At 42.6% G+C, this 16482-nt stretch overlaps 1 protein-coding gene across 1 annotated transcript in view; it reads left to right on the forward strand.

The window, feature by feature from the left end:
- The first annotated feature begins 4848 nt into the window (after positions 1-4848).
- Positions 4849-16482, forward strand: part of syt16 (synaptotagmin XVI) — a 40747-nt gene continuing 29113 nt past the window's right edge. The window contains exon 1 of the mRNA XM_053336223.1: positions 4849-4903. Within this exon, the coding sequence (XP_053192198.1) occupies positions 4900-4903 (4 nt within the window). The 5' untranslated portion in view covers positions 4849-4899. The remainder of the gene's footprint in view (positions 4904-16482) is intronic.

Genomic DNA, 16482 nt, shown 5'->3' on the forward strand with positions numbered 1-16482 from the left:
AAGGAAGGATGGAAGGAAGGAAGGAAGGAAGGACGGAGAAAGAAGGAAGGAAGGAAGGTAGGGGGAGAAGGAAAGGAAGGAAGGACGGAGGGAAGAAAGAAGGAAGGAAGGAAGAAGAAAGGGGGGATGGAGGAAGGAAAGAAGGAAGGGAGAAGAGAAGGAGGGAGGGAGGAAGGACAGATGGAAGGAAGGAAAAGAAGGAAGGAAGGACGGAGGAAGGAAAGAAGGAAGGGAGGAGAGAAGGAGGGAGGGAGAAAGGACAGATGGAAGGAAGGAAGGACGGAGGAAATAAGAAATGAGGGAGGGAGAAAGGAAAAGAGGAAGGGAAGAAAGAAGGCAGGGAGGAAGGAAAGGAAGGAAAGAAGAGAGAAGAAGAGGAAGGGGGCAGATTGACCAAGAAATGCTGTAGGGTCCATGATAAAGTTTCCCCTCCTCGTCATCCTCCTCCCGGCGTGAAGGAAAACCTGTGGTGGTTGCGAAAAATGTCAAAGTGTTTTGTTTGTCCATTCTGGGCTACCGTAGAAACATGGCAGACCCACAGACGGAGGACCAAACACCCTCTGCAGATATAAACCCCACAACAGTTCTTATGTTCAGGTGATTATGCACTATTTAAAACATACTTATGGATATTATTTTCAATTTCTTGCCAATAGAAGGAAGGAAGGAAGGAAGGAAGGAAGGAAGGGAAGACAGGAAAGAAAGGAAGGAAGGAAGGGAAGACAGGAAAGGAAGGAAGGAAGGAAGGAAGGGAAGAACAGGAAAGAAAGGAAGGAAGGAAGGAAGGAAGGAAGGGAAGACAGGAAAGGAAGGAAGGAAGGAAGGAAAGAAAGATAGAAGGAAGGAGGGAAGGAGGAGAAGACAGCAAAGAAAGGAAAGAAAGGAAGGAAGGAAGGAAGGGAAGACAGGAAAGAAAGGAAAGGAAGGAAGGAAGGAAGGAAGGAAGGGAAGACAGGAAAGAAAGGAGGGAAGGAAGGAAGAGAGGAGGGAAGGAGGAGAAGACAGGAAAGAAAGAAGGAAGGAAGGAAAGAAAGATAGGAGGGAAGGAGGAGAAGACAGGAAAGAAAGGAAGGAAGGAAGGAAGGGAAGACAGGAAAGAAAGGAAAGAAAGGAAGGAAGGAAGGAAGGAAGGAAGGAAGGAAGGAAGGAAGGGAGGGAAGGAAGGGAAGGAAGGGAGGAAAGAAGGAGGGAGGGAGGAAGGAAAGAAGGAAGGAAGGACGGAGGAAGGAAGGAAAGAAGGAAGGGAGGAGAGAAGGAGGGAGGGCGGAAGGACAGATGGAAGGAAGGAAGGAAGGAAGGAAGGAAGGAAAGGAAGGAAGGACGGAGGAAATAAGGAACGAGGGAGGGAGAAAGGAAAAGGTCCATGATAAAGTTTCCCCTCCTCGTCATCCTCCTCCCAGCGTGAAGGAAAACCTGTGGTGGTTGCGAAAAAATGTGAGAGAGTCAGTGTTTAGTTTGTCCATTCTGGGCTACCGTAGAAACATGGCAGACCCACAGACGGAGGACCAAACACCCTCTGCAGATATAAACCCCACAACAGTTCTTATGTTCAGGTGATTATGCACTATTTAAAACATACTTATGGTTATTATTTTCAATTTCTTGCCAATAGATCTCCCTAAATTTTACGCACTGGTCCTTTAAAAGTTGAGCTTTAAGGGAATTACGTCATAGCTGCAGCATCCTGAATTATCACAATAAAAGTTGGACTGTTAAACTCAATTTTAGTGACCTGCAAATCATCAAAAACACACTTACTGACTTAACTCTTTTTTTATTAATGCAACATTGCACTTGTTTTTCAACATTAATTAGGGTGGATCAGGGTAATGTGGGACAAATAATATCCAATGCATTTATCTTTTTTTCTATTCAGTTATTTTAAAGCTAACTATTATATGCCTACTGTGTATGTGAACAAACAGACTGCTAGTTTTTTAACCAAAAAAGTACTAAATTAAATGACCAAATATGCACATTTCTAAATGTTTTGGCAAATAAGGCTGCTAATAGCTTATGTAGCTATAATAAAAAAGTATTTCTATGCCAGTGTCCCAGGTTACAAAATCCACAAATTCTGAAACTCCATGTCCAATATCCAAAAATTGTCTTCTGGTTTAACAAGGAAACATCTTTCATAACGATATAAGGTGTTGATATGATATATTGGATTCATACAGTAGGCCAGAGGTGTCAAACTCATTTTCATTCAAGGGCCACAAACAGACCAATTTGATCTCATGTGGGCCGGATCATTAAAAAGAAGGAAGGAAGGAAGGAAAATTAGGAAGGACAAATGGAAGGAAGGTGGGAAGGAAAGAAAAGGAGAAGGAAGGAAAGACAGGTGGAAGGAAGGAAAGAATAAAAGTGAGGACGGAAGAAAGAAAAGAGAGGAAAGGTTGGAAAAGAAGCCAGGAAGGAAGGATGGAAGGAAGGAAAGACAGGTGGAAGGACGGAAGGAAGGAAGGAAAGAAAATGAGAAGGAAGGAAAGACAGGTGGAAGGAAGGAAAGAATAAAAGTGAGGAAGGAAGAAAGAAAAGAGAGGAAAGGTTGGAAAAGAAGCCAGGAAGGAAAGATGGAAGGAAGGAAGGAAGGAAGGAAGGATGGAAAGAAGGATGAGTGGAAGGGAGGAAAATAAGACAGGAAGGAAAGATGGAAGGAAGGGAGGAAGGACAGGTGGAAGGAAGGAAGGAAGGAAGGAAGGAAAAAACGACAGGAAGGAAAGTGGGCCGAAAAGGACCCCTCAACGGGCCGGTTCTGGCCCACGGGCCGCATGTTTGACACCCCTGATATAAGGTGTTGATATGATATATTGGATTCATACAGTAGGTAGCTATGTAAATAGGGTGAGCACGTGTCCCACATTACCTTAGTCGACCCTACTGCTGTGTTTACTCTCTGATGTGCTGTAAGGTGTCTGATAATTAACTGCAGGTAATTTTAATAGGTTGAGCCAAAACCCCGCGATAGTTTAATTATACTAATTCACGTCATGCATTAAAAAAAAAAAGGTGTGCGTGTTTTAGTCAAATGATATGACGAGGTGCGGTTGTGCAGTGCAGTAACTTTTATCACCAGCCATATGTGCGTGGATTAAAGAGTGAGTATTTATTTATATATGTATTTATATTGCGTTATTTGGGTTTGAATTCGTAGTTTACGAGAAGTCAGAGCTCAGGTGTTTAGTGTGTAGTATTCAAATGATAGCCAGGTGTTATGTCGAAGTTGGTTCCCCTGTCGATACGTGTCCCCCCCTCCAAATAATTGTCTTCTAAGGTGCTTAACCTTAACCTAAGCTTACCTTAACACCAAAAAGTTAACTCTAACCCTAACCTAACTAAAACTGTAGCTGTGTTGCCATGAAAAACTCAATTTTAAGAGGACAGGGGAACATTATTGGAAGGGGTAACCAATTTTGACATAACACCGGTGTCATATCGAGCGCTAAAAATTCATCTCAAAGCGATTTTTCAAAGATTATATTTTCGTAAAGTTTAACAATAAGTTAATACATATATTACCCCTTCAGTTTGTACTTCTAAGAGTGTTTTATAATCGAGTTAAGACACCTAATGGTCGGTTCCAGGTGTTTTGTTAGCCTACCTGTTGTGATGTCAAAGCTAACTTGGTGGCAGTTGGGTGTAGCTTCCTGTAAGGTTTCACAATAAAAGCATCATTTCGATTTAGTAGTGGGAGGATTTTTAACGTGAATCAGAAATTGGCGGGAAGTATTATTCCAACATTAGCAGTAACTTTACACAGTGATAACATATGTGGAGAAACCTGTTTAGTGAGTGTTTTGGGGCTTATTTGATCATGTAAAGGAGAGAGATTAATGTAATTGTAGTCATTTTATTACTTAATGTGATCGTGTTAGTGTTCTTTGTATATTAGATTGGGTAATACAATAATAATAATAATGCATTTTATTTATAGGTGCCTTTCAAAGCACTCCATACTCCTACAAGGCACATATAAAAACAAACAACAGTGTATTAAACATGATAACATCAGCAAATATTGAAGAGGAAGTACAATTATAGATAAACATGAATTACATAGTCAGTGTGAGACAGAATACGCCACTTATCAGGATAGGTGTGTTTACAGACTGGATTTAAAAGGTGGAGACAGAGTCAGAAGTGCAAATATCTGCTATTATGTATATTTCAGCATATTGGTAAAATGTTTATATGTGTTATCCTTCATTCAGTCGTATATTTGTTGTCCTCTCTTTATAGAAAACCACAACCATAGCCATCCAACTGTTACTGCATGTGTACCCGTGTGTGTGTTGCTGCAAAAGGAGAAGCAGCATGCTCTGGAAACATGGCCTAAAGTTGTGTTGTGGCCGTCACACTGGGGCGAACCTACAGGCCGATCACTTCACTTCACTTCACTATCATCACCTCGGCTTACATTCCTCCGCCTTCCTCCGTGGTGTTGTTGTGTCTCTTGTCGGTGATCAGGAAAGGACGTCCGCCTCGCCCAGTGAGAGGCAGGAAAGCCGTGATGATTGACGGTTCGAGCAGGACGCAGAGCAGCTTAGAGGAATCAGATTCCTTTGAAATGAGACGGAGGGATGAAGGAGGAAGTTAAGGGAAAGTTTGTGCTCTGAATGAGTGGGAACTTTTAGGGAGAAGAGGACAGAAAGACGAGAGTAGAAAGGTATTTAAGTCAGTTTCCTAAATTTAAAAAGTATTCCTCTTGCTTGCCGTAGACAGTAATGTTAGTTATAGAATGTTTTCACGTCTGATTGCGAGCTGTTCATCTTTAAGCTTAACGTGGGATTGTTTCGTCAGTGGATTGTGCTGCAGGAGTTTCAGTCAGCGCCATCAGATCTGCAGAAACACTGTCACTACTGAAGCTACAGTAGCCAGGAAACCCACCCACTCATAATGGGTAAGTGTTGATTTTTAGCTTAATCTTTGTTGGTTAGTCTATCCATCCATTATTCAAGTCCAGGCTGTGTTAATTTAACTAATAATATCCTTTAGAAATAACAGTTATATATAGCTGGGAAGTACTTAAAATGATTCTACAAATTAAACTGACATTGAATAGCTTTTTATATTGTGTTAAAAAGCTCTTAATTTGAAAGAATAAAAACAAAATCTTTAAGGGCAAGTTCAGAGTGTTTCAAGTCTGTCTTAAAGCAGCAGTCAAGTGTCCATATGAGCAGTGAAAGAGGTTTTCCTCTCTGTAATCATTCCTCCTGTTCATACTGACTATTAAAAGCTCTTCAAATGTGCTTTCAATGTAAAGTGATGGAGGACATTTAAAAGTAGATGATCAGCTTCTATTGAGCTTCAGCAGTCTGAGTTAGTGGATATCTGACACATTTACAGTCTTTATTTAGCATCAAATTCCCTCTTAGTGTTTCCTGTTGAGCTGTGGTGGAAGTATAGTAACAAAAAGAGACTTTAGCACTAAAAACACTGCAATGTTGAAACCTAGAAGACTTGAGTTGATTCATTTGGACGACTGAAGCTTCAGATCAACTTTCACATTTTTTTTTTTTTTTACACATAAGGAGGACTGTGGATTTAGTCCTCCATCACTTCCATTGTAAGTTCATTATGAAGTAGTATATTGAAGTATATTATGATCTACTTATGGTCAGTATGAACAGGAGGAATGATTACAGCAAGAAAAACAGGTTTTAATGTTCATCTGGGCTCCTGACTGTTGTTTTAAGACAGGCCTGAAAAGAAAACCAAAAAATCCCACTTACAGTCCATCTCTTTAGCTCACTTTAATAACACTTTTTCTTTTTCATTTATTGATTTAGTTTTGACGTCAACCAGTTAATAAAAAGTAACACATTTCAGTGTACAGCACCATTCATATGAAGACTTTCTGTTTTGACGCCAATCAGAGGATGTCAGCACTTCCTCCCAACCAGGGTTATTATAGTTAACGAAAACTAAAACTAGCAATGAAAAAATAATTCAGTAAACTGAAATTAAAATAAAAACTACAATTAAAACAAAACCGAAAACTAAATAAAACCTACAATGAACAATGTAAAACTAACTAAAACTAAAATGAACTGCAGATAAATTCAGCTTTGTTTTCTCCCTCGATTACTTCCTGTCCTGCAGCTGCTGCTATGCTTCGTGGTTAAAGAATGAAATGAAAAAGGACTTGAGGATAAAACATATTTCATCAACTTTAAAGAATATTTTACACATAAGGAGGACTGTGGATTTAGTCCTCCATCACTTCCATTGTAAGTTCATTATGAAGGGATCTACTAATGGTCAGTATGAACAGAGGGAGGGAGGGAGGGAGGGAGGAAGGACAAAAAGAAGGAAAAGAAGGAAGGCAGAAAGGGAAGAAGGACAAATGGAAGGAAGGTGGGAAGGAAAGAGAAGGAGAAGGAAGGAAAGAATAAAAGTGAGGAGGGAAGAAAGAAAAGAAAGGAAAAGTTGGAAAAGAAGACAGGAAGGAAAAATGAAAGGGAGAAAGGAATGAAGGAAGAAAGATGGAAGGGTGGGAGGAAGGACAGATGGAAGGGAGGGAAAAAAGACAGGAAGGAAGGAAGAAAGGAAGGAAGGAAGGGAAAAAAGACAGGAAGCAAAGTGGGCCAAATTGGACCCCTGGGTGGGCCGGTTCTGGCCCACGGGCCGCATGTTTGACACCCCTGATTTAAAGCATACATACTACTATCACCTGTTATTATCCAGGGAGGATATTTTACTATCTGGCAGCATACAGTCCTGTAGTTTTAGTTCAGCTCCTCACATCCTGAAAATCTTTATATTTATATTAATATCAGTGTGTTACTTGTTCAGCTTATGATCCATTTTAGGACCTTTTGAAGAGTAAATCTAGTGTTTGCTGTAAAACTGACCCTCAGTCTGCTGCAGCTGTACTTACTTCCTGTCTGAGTTCATGCTTCTCTCACCCCTCTCCTCCCTCTCCTCCTCCTCCTCCTCCGTCAGTGATGTCACAGCAGGTGTTTGGGGCAGCTGGAGCAGTTGAGCTTATGTTGTAGAGTTGTAATGCAGCCTTTGTCCAGCAGGTGGGGCTTTAACATCAGTGTTATCGAGCTTTACGACTACTGCTGCTGCCAGAATCTCACTGATCAATGATTCAGTGGATTGATTGATAGGTTGTTTTTCTTCATATGTGTGATTACTATAATAGTGTCTCATCCCTTAAGGAAACTATTTTTGGAAGAATCAAACCCTGAAAGCTGATAATTTGATGCTGTTTGCTTCATTAAATTAACAGTAAAGAATGTAATATCTTCCTCTGGGTAAAAGAAGATAAATTATAAAACACATAAAGTCAGAATAAGACATTTTTAACCGTCATATTTTCACATTAACCCTCCTGATGTCCTTGAGTCAAGGAAGGGAGGAAGGGAGGAAGGAAGAAGGAAGGAAGGAAGGAAGAAAGAAAGAAGGAAAGAAGGAAGGAAAGGAGGGAGGGTTGGAAGGAAAGAAGGGGGAAAGGGAGAGAGGTAGCAAAGGAAGGAAGGAAGGAAAGAAGGACAGAGGAAAGAAGGAAGGAAGGAAGGAGAAAGAAGGAAGGAAAGAAGGAAGGGAGGAAGGAAGGAAAGAAGGACAGAGGAAAGAAGGAAGGAAGAAAGAAAGAAGGAGAGAAGGAAGGAAGGGAGGAAGAAGGAAGGAAAGGAGGGAGGGTTGGAAGGAAAGAAGGGGGGAAAGGGAGGGAGGTAGGAAAGGAAAGAAGGACAGAGGAAAGAAGGAAGGAAGAAAGAAAGAAGGAAGGAAGGAGAAAGAAGGAAGGAAAGGAGGGAGGGTTGGAAGGAAAGAAGGGAGGAAAGGGAGGGAGGGAGGTAGGAAAGGAAAGAAGGACAGAGGAAAGAAGGAAGGTAGGGGGAGTAAAGAAGGAACAGTCAAAAAAGACGGGGTCAATTTGAGGATTGTGAGTGAGTACTTATATGGAAGGAGGAGGGAGCAAAGAAAGAGGGAAGGAGGGGAAGAACGAAGGAAAAAATAAAGAAAAAGGAAGGAAGGGAAGGAGGGAAAGAGGAAGAAAGTAAGGAATGAAGGAAGGGAAGGAGGAAAAGGGGAAGAGGAGTAAGGAAGGAAGGAAGGAAAGGAGTAAGGAGGAAAAGAGGAAGGAAGTAAAGAGAGAAGGAAGGAAAGGAGTAAGGAGGGAGGAAGGAAGGAAGGAAAGGAGTAACGAGGGAGGAGGGAGCGAAGAAAGAGGGAAGGAGGGGAAGAACGAAGGAAAAAATAAAGAAAAAGGAAGGAAGGGAAGGAGGAAAAGAGGAAGGAAGGGAAGGAGGGAAAGATGAAGAAAGTAAGGAATGAAGGAAGGGAAGGAGGAAAAGGGGAAGAGGAGTAAGGAAGGAAGGAAGGAAAGGAGTAAGGAGGAAAAGAGGAAGGAAGTAAAGAGAGAAGGAAGGAAAGGAGTAAGGAGGGAGGAAGGAAGGAAGGAAAGGAGTAACGAGGGAGGAGGGAGCGAAGAAAGAGGGAAGGAGGGGAAGAACGAAGGAAAAAAGAAGGAAGGGAAGGAAGGAGGAAAAGAGGAACGAAGTAAGGAATGAAGGAGGAAAGAAGGAAGGAAAGGAGGAAGGAGGAAAAGAGGAAGGAAGGGAAGGAGGGAAAGATGAAGGAAGTAAGGAATGAAGGAAGGGAAGGAGGAAAAGGGGAAGAGGAGTAAGGAAGGAAAGGAGTAAGGAGGAAAAGAGGAAGGAAGTAAAGAGAGAAGGAAGGAAATGAGTAAGGAGGGAGGAAGAAAGGAAGGAAAGGAGTAAAGAGGGAGGAGGGAGCGAAGAAAGAGGGAAGGAGGGGAAGAACGAAGGAAAAAGGAAGGAAGGGAAGGAGGAAAAGAGGAACGAAGTAAGGAATGAAGGAGGAAAGGAGTAAGGAAAGAAGGAAGGAAAGGAGGAAGGAGGAAAAGAGGAAGGAAGGGAAGGAGGGAAAGATGAAGGAAGTAAGGAATGAAGGAAGGGAAGGAGGAAAAGGGGAAGAGGAGTAAGGAAGGAAGGAAGGAAAGGAGTAAGGAGGGGAAAAGGAGTAAGGAAGGAAGGAAGGAAAGGAGTAAGGAAGGAAAGTAGTAAGGAGGGAGGAAGGAAGGAAGGAAGAGGGAAGGAGGGGAAGAACGAAGGAAAAAATAAATAAAAAAGGAAGGAAGGAAGGAAAGAAGGAACAATCAGGACGACAGGAGGGTTAAAAAACAAGTAGATTAATATTTATATACGTTCTCTCAGCAGCGAGTAGGAGTTTGAACCTTGGCAGCATTTTGTACCTCGCTTTATATTTTAATCTTCTCTCCACCTCCTGAGTTGTTTTTTTTCTTTTCTTTTCTTTTCTTCTGATTCATCATCTCTTTATCTAAACCCTGAGATGCTCTCGTCCTCTCATCCAATCAGGACGAACAGACAGACAGCGCCATGGTAACATGAGACCTTCTTATGTGGGTGGGAAATGGCACACTCATTATACCTTAATAGAGCCACTGGGCTGTTTCCAGGGAAACTATGATTTCTTATTCAGGTGTGTGTGTGTGTGTGTGTGTGTGTGTGTGTGTGTGATGTGTGTGTGTGTGTGTGTGTGTGTGTGTGTGTGTGTGTGTGTGTGTGTGTGTGTGTGTGTGTGTGTGTGTGTGTGTGTGTGTGTGTGTGTGTGTGTGTGTGTGTGTGTGTGTGTGTGTGACCTAACCTTGAGTCAAACTGAAAACACAGTGTGCTGATGTTTCTGGATGGATTCGACCGCCCGTCCCGACAACAACAACAGCAGTGTGTTGAGTGCAGCGAGGTCAGTGAACGCCACACGCCACACAGCTCCAGAGTGCAGGAGGGTTTTTTTTATTAATTTATTTATTTTAATGTGGATCAGTGGGGAAGCGGGTCTGATCAGTATTTACAGCGGACAACATGTGGCCATAAAAAATTCAAATCTAGCTATAAAAACAAAAGCCAGAGCTGGTAGATCAGCTTTACTTTAACTGGCTTCACCCACAGACTGTATAAAAGAAATGGACGTAACATCCGTGACGTCATCCATTGGTTTGTGGACTGCTGCTCGGAAGCCAATAGTATCGAATCTAGGCAGCGCCATCTTGAAAATTTCAGGTGCATGCTGGGAAAAATAAAAACACGGATTCTACTTATATGGGCATGAGGCGGAGTCATGGACGGATGTATGGGCGGGACCAACGGCGAAGCGGGGAGGCTGCGATTGGTTGCGAGGGCTGGATCTTGAGGACATTGGTCAATTAACCTGTCAATCACAACGTAGCCACGTAGCCTGCTTTATCGTCACATATAAAATCAGGGAGGCCAAAATGTCCCAAATGAACATCATACTGCATTGAAGAAGGCTTTAAACTAGCGATTGAGACCATAAACACATTTTGAAAACGTTTACTGAGGTTAGAAATCAAGTGAGAAGTTGGTGAATTCTCCATTGACTTGTATAGAGACGGTCGCCCCCTGGTGGCCTTTTGATAGAATGCAGCTCTAAGTTACTTCCGTGTTGGCCTCATTTCAGAGGACCAGAACTCCCTGCCTGGTTTAATCCCACATTTATTGGTCAGTCTGATTTGACTATTGATGCTTTTTAAACATACTGTGAGATGTAGAATATAAACAGCATTTAAGGGTTAAAGATGATATTTCGCTGAACAGGCTTTCTGATGAGAGTTGGTGGAAGAAACTTACAAATGCCTCACATTAAAGGATCCTTAACCCTTTATTGGGCAAATAATTATATTTGGTAACTTCTGTAAATATCCCAAAATATCCTTCCTTCCTTCCTTCTTTCCTTCCTTTCCTTCCTCCCTGCCTTCTTTCTTCCCTTCCTCTTTTCCTTTCTCCCTCCCTCGTTCCTTATTTCCTCCGTCCTTCCTTCCTTTCCTTCCTTCCTTCCATCTGTCCTTCCTCCCTCCCTCCTTCTCTCCCCCTTCCTTCTTTCCTTCCTCCGTCCTTCTTTCCTTTCCTTCCTCCCTCCTTCTCTCCTCCCTTCCTTCTTTCCTTCCTCCATCCCCCTTTCTTCTTCCTTCCTTCCTTCTTTCTTCCCTTCCTTCCTCCCTCCCTCCCTCCTTCATTCCTTTCCTTCATCCCCCTATCTTCCTTCCTTCTTTCCTCCGTCCTTCTTTCCTTTCCTTCCTCCCTCCTTCCTTCCTTCCTTTCCTCCTTCCTTCCTTCCTTTCCTTCCTTCCTTCCATCTGTCCTTCCTCCCTCCCTCCTTCTCTCCTCCCTTCCTTCTTTCCTTCCTCCGTCCTTCTTTCCTTTCCTTCCTCCTTCCTTCTCTCCTACCTTCCTTCCTTCCTTCTTTCCTCCCTCCTTCCTTCCCTTTCTTCCCTTCCTTTCATCCTTCCTTCCTTCCTCCCTTCCTTTCAATGAGTGTCCTATAAAGGGTTAAATGTAGTTTTTTCAGGCGTCGGTCATGTATGTGTGTGATCCTCTGGCTGCAGGTCATATCTGTCCGTAGAGAGTTTCTGTTTGTTTTCTGCAGGCTCTCATTTTAAAGTTTGTTAACAAGAAACAAGCTCGAAGCTATGTTGAAGTTTACTTACAGCTGTTTTGTGCACTTAACAACACTTAACAACACTTGACAACACTCGACAACGCTGCTCCGGCTGTTATGAAGGAGAAGAAGACATCGTAATGGGAAAAGTTCATCATGGCTCTGCAAGTTCCAACGTTACAAATACCACCGAGACGGCGTTTCCTCGTCACGTTGAGAGCGATTTCATACGTAAGCCTGTTTTCTGTTTGTTGATAGAGAGTTTTTAGTGATGATTGCAATTCATTTTGTTTGTTATACCGAAAACTAAACTGTGAACTGAGAGCAAAGGAGAAAAAAAACAAACTACGTAGAATAAAACAGTCCCTCCAGGATTTCCCGGGATTTTTTTCTGATTGTTGCGGCCTAAAATGTCTGATTTTGCGGCAGCATTTAAAAAAATTGCGGTAAATGTTGCGATGTTTTAAGCACTTTTGTTGCAATTAAATTGCGGGAGACAGTGAAAATTGCACACACACCATCTCTGATCTCATTGCACATTCAACTTCATATTTTGAAGACAGTTTTCACACCGTTTAACATTTTATTTGACAATATTTATCTCCCTCACAGACACATGCACACAACACAGACACACAGATACAGACACACAGAATTAGTTGAGTTTACCGTAGCGGCAGACGGTATTTTTTGCCGACCTCACTCCTCCAATTTGCGGAAAAGTTGCGGTAAAGTTGCAGTGATTTTGCGTTAATTGTTGCGATCGCGACATCGCGAATTCCTGGAGGGACTGAAAAAAGCAAACCAGTAATTTGACAATGGAAATCAGCTGTTTTTTAAAAATATGTTAATTAGAGGAAACATGATTACGTGATTTGGTTGTAAATTCAGCATTTCATTGTGTGCATTTTTGGGGTCATACGTGATTTAGATAATGATTTTTTTATGGTTTTTAAATTGAGCTGAGTTTAAGTATTAACACCATAGCAGATAAATAAGGGCTATCGCTGGCGCTTTTTCGACAATAAATCTGTATCGGAGATCTTGTAAAAGCAGTGAATATAGTCATTATACTGTATTAAAATAAAGGTTATTATATAAGAAACTTTTTAAACTTTAAGACTTTTAACCCTTAAACAGGCCTCCTTCCTTCCTTTCCTTCCTCCCTCCCTCCCTCCCTCATTTCCTTCCTTCTTTCCTTCCTTCTTCCTCCCTTCCTTCCTTGACTCGAGGACAACAGGAGGGTTAATGACTCGATTAACTTATTAATCCTAAAGAGAAGTTGAAACAGTTTGTCGAAACGTGCAGAATGTACCGAGCACGTCACATAATCTATCCTTCCTTCTTTCCTTCCTTCTTCCTCCCTTCCTCCCTTCCTTCCTTCTTTCCTACCTTCCTCCTCCTTTCTGTCGAGTATTGATGAAACATTTTGTCGAAACGTGCAGAATGTACCGAGCACGTCACATAATCCATCCTTCCTTCTTTCCTTCCTTCTTCCTCCCTCCTTCCTTCCTTCCTCCCTCCTTTCCTTTCCTTCCTCCCTTCCTTCCTTTCTCTCTCCTTTCCTTCCTTCTTCATCCCTTCCATCCTTCCTTGGTCCCTCCCTTCCTTCCTTCTTCCTCCCTTACTTCTTTCCTCCATCCTTCCTTCTTTCCTTCCTTACTCCCTTCCTTCTTTCCTCCTTTCCTTCCTCCCTTCCTTCCTTCCTTCCTCCCACCTTTCCTTCCTTCTTCCTCCCTTCCATCCTTCCTGTCATTCCTCCCTTCCTGTCATTCCTCCCTTCCTTTCTTCCTTCCTTCCTTCCCCTCTCCTTTCCTTTCCCTCTCCTTTCCTTCCATCTTCCTCCCTTCCATCCTTCCTTGGTCCCTCCCTTCCTTCCTTCTTCCTCCCTTCCTTCCTTCCTCTGTCCTTCCTTCCTTCCTTCCTTCCTTCCTTCCTTCCTTCCTTTCCCTCCAGAGAATCTACGAAGAGCTAAAAACAGCACGGGCGTCGAGTATTGATGAAACAGTTTGTCGAAACGTGCAGAATGTACCGAGCACGTCAGATAATGAATTAATGTACGAACAAGGATTAGGGCGGCGATGTGACCCAGAAGTCAACAAGAGGCATCGGATCCGGCTAATGAGATGGAGGGGATCGAACCGACCGTGATAAAATATTCACAACCGCTAATCTGCGACAGACATGGTTGTGAAAGCTTGTTTGTGTGTGTGTGTGTGCGAGAGTGTGTGTGTGTGAATACTAAATCCTTATCCCCTGATTACTATGCAGCTGCTGACTTTTCCACCCCGGCTTTGAAGTGCGTGGCTCCCGAGGAGGGAAGAGAGCACTTTGATGTGAGCGTTAGATTAGGATAAAAAAAGAAAGCGAGAGAGAAAAAAGAAGACAGTGCGGTGGCGGCGATGGCGAAGGCCTCGTTGTTACCGCTCATTAACAAGAGATACGATGAGATCCTGAAGAGGAGGAACACGGCGCTTTGTAGATTTTTCTTTCTTCTTTTTCAGTGATGAATTAAAAAAAAGAGAAAAGGCTCCCGCTGTCTCTTTCAGTTCGTTGTAAGGTCACTCATTAATGTGGGTAATTAGTTTCAGGGTGTGTGTGTCCTACAGATTATTATTATAACACACATCTCAATGCTCCGTCCTCAGTTTTAAGATTCATTAGCTGTGAAACCTGCGGGATTCTGGGAGGATTATTCCTCTGTAGTATGTGAGTAACACCACGTCATCTATTCAGGCGTTTTTATAACACAGAAATATAAGAAATTGTTGGTCTTGCGTACTGTGGAAGGAAAAGCACGGCCAGATTAAACCTCATGTTAGGTTTCTATATAGGCTGCATTCACACTGCAGTCAAATCTGATTCCTTCTCAAATCTGATTTTTAGGCCTGACTGTCCACACTGTTTTAGCAAGTGTCCAAATCAGATTTAGTTCTGTTCAGACTGGGCCACATTAATGACCTATCTGACAGGTTGCTGTGGCAACGTCATCGGAGCGGAGGCGTCATCTAGTGTGTATTGCGTGATGTCATATAACTGCGACAGTCCATGGACTGATGTTTACGTCCTCCGTTGCCTCCAGTGATATCACCTAGCAACAACAACTGGAATAAGTCCTCCAGTGATATCACCTAGCAACAACAACTGGAATAAGTCCTCCAGTGATATCACCTAGAAACAACAACTGGAATAAGCACGGGTCTGGTGTGGCATAGAGTGACGTAGCGTAGAGTGACGTAGAGAGACGTAGCGTAGAGTGACGTAGAGAGACGTCACGGACAGTCAAATCCGATATGAGTGTGGGATCTATGATGATTTCAGTCATATGTCAGACGTCCATATTGAATGTTGCCAAAGTGTCAAATAACGAAGTAAATATATGTAAAATACTGACTTTAAACTGCTCTGAACACTCAGTTTCCAACAGTTTTTTTTACACTCTCAGCCCAAGATGACATCAGCTTGTGATTAAATATATATTGAGTATATTGACTTAAGTTTAAAGGTCAACTGGAGACTCTTAACCCTCCTGTTGTCCTCGAGTCAAGGAAGGAAGGAAGAAGGAAGGAAAGGAGGGAGGGAGGGAGGGGGGAAGGCAGGAAGGTGAGGCGGGAGGAAGGAAGGAAGGAAAGGAGGGAGGAAGGAAGGAAGGAAGGAAGGAAGGAAAATACACATACACAGGGTCATGCACACACACAAAGACGATGTAAAAATGCAAATATAACCATGTTAGAGTTAAAATACACAACATCAACAAAACAAGCAATTTGATGATGTCACTTCCTGCTCTGAGATGCAGTTGTTGCTTTTTAAACTTTAAACAAAGAATGAGTATGAGAATAAATAAATGATGCCCTACTTTAGATTTAAGTAGTTTGTGTATAATGGTGTGTGTGTGTGTGTGTGTGTGTGTGTGTGTGTGTGTGTGTGTGTGTGTGTGTGTGTGTGTGTGTTGATGCGAGTGTGTGTGTGTGTGTGTGTGTGTGTGTGTGTGTGTGTGTGTGTGTGTGTGTGTGTGTGTGTGTGTGTGTGTGTGTGTGTGTGCAGCAGGTGTGAAGCCAGACTTTGACCCGGGGTTTCTTCCTGTCCATCTGGGTGCAGACAGTGGGAGTCTCTGAGTCTCCAACACTGAGCGCAGTGTCTGACTGTCAGACCAGCTGAGAGGGGAAACTCCTACTTTACCCGCAGCACCCGAACACACCGTCACATTTACTGACGCGCTGTGCTCATTTCAGCGGGACGGTTTTCTTTCTCTGTCTTCTCTGTTAATTAATTTTAAGTCTCAATCACAGGCGTTTTGAATTTTACTCCAACCAGCTCCTAGTCCTGAAATACATCATAGTATTTAATTTTCTTCTTATATCCTTAATTTAGTCAAACTTAAGGCGCCATTACCTTTTTATAACCAATTTCTAATCTTCGAGTTTTTTAAATTTTTATTTCGCACTATAATTTTGAAATAAACTCTGGACTGGAGTCACCGCTAAAAAGAACATCAACAAAACACAGATGATTTACACCTCCAGACGAGGCAGCGGCGTCGTCTCTGTCACTCTGTCACTCTGTCATCGTGAGCATGTAGATGAGGAAGGAGGAGGAGGAGGAGGAGGAGGAGGAGGTGAAAGCTTGGACGGTGTTATGATCGGTGCAGAAGTGTTCCTGCTCTGCATCTGTCATGTGTTAGCACTGCAGCGTCTCTGTGGGAGGAAACACAAAACTCTGCTTGTTGTCTGCTTTTAAAAGAAAAAGAAGAAGAAAAGGGTTTGAGGTTGTTGTAGGTTGAGTATTAATATCTTTTTAGGTTTCCACTATTCAGACTATACCGGTCTTATCAACAAAGAAGAGACACTGAAACAGCATTCAGACCATCATGGCACATTAAAACTCTCCAGTTAGGAAGAAGGAAGGAAAGGATGGAGGGAGGAAGGAAGGAAAGGAGGAAGAAGGAAGGAAACGAGGGAGGAAGGAAGGAAGGAAGAAGGTAGGAAAGGATGGAGGGAGGAAGAAGGAAGGAAAGGAGGACAGAAGGAA

The sequence above is a fragment of the Scomber japonicus genome, chromosome 16 (assembly GCF_027409825.1).
Source record: "Scomber japonicus isolate fScoJap1 chromosome 16, fScoJap1.pri, whole genome shotgun sequence".
NCBI classification, from domain to species: Eukaryota; Metazoa; Chordata; class Actinopteri; order Scombriformes; family Scombridae; genus Scomber; species Scomber japonicus.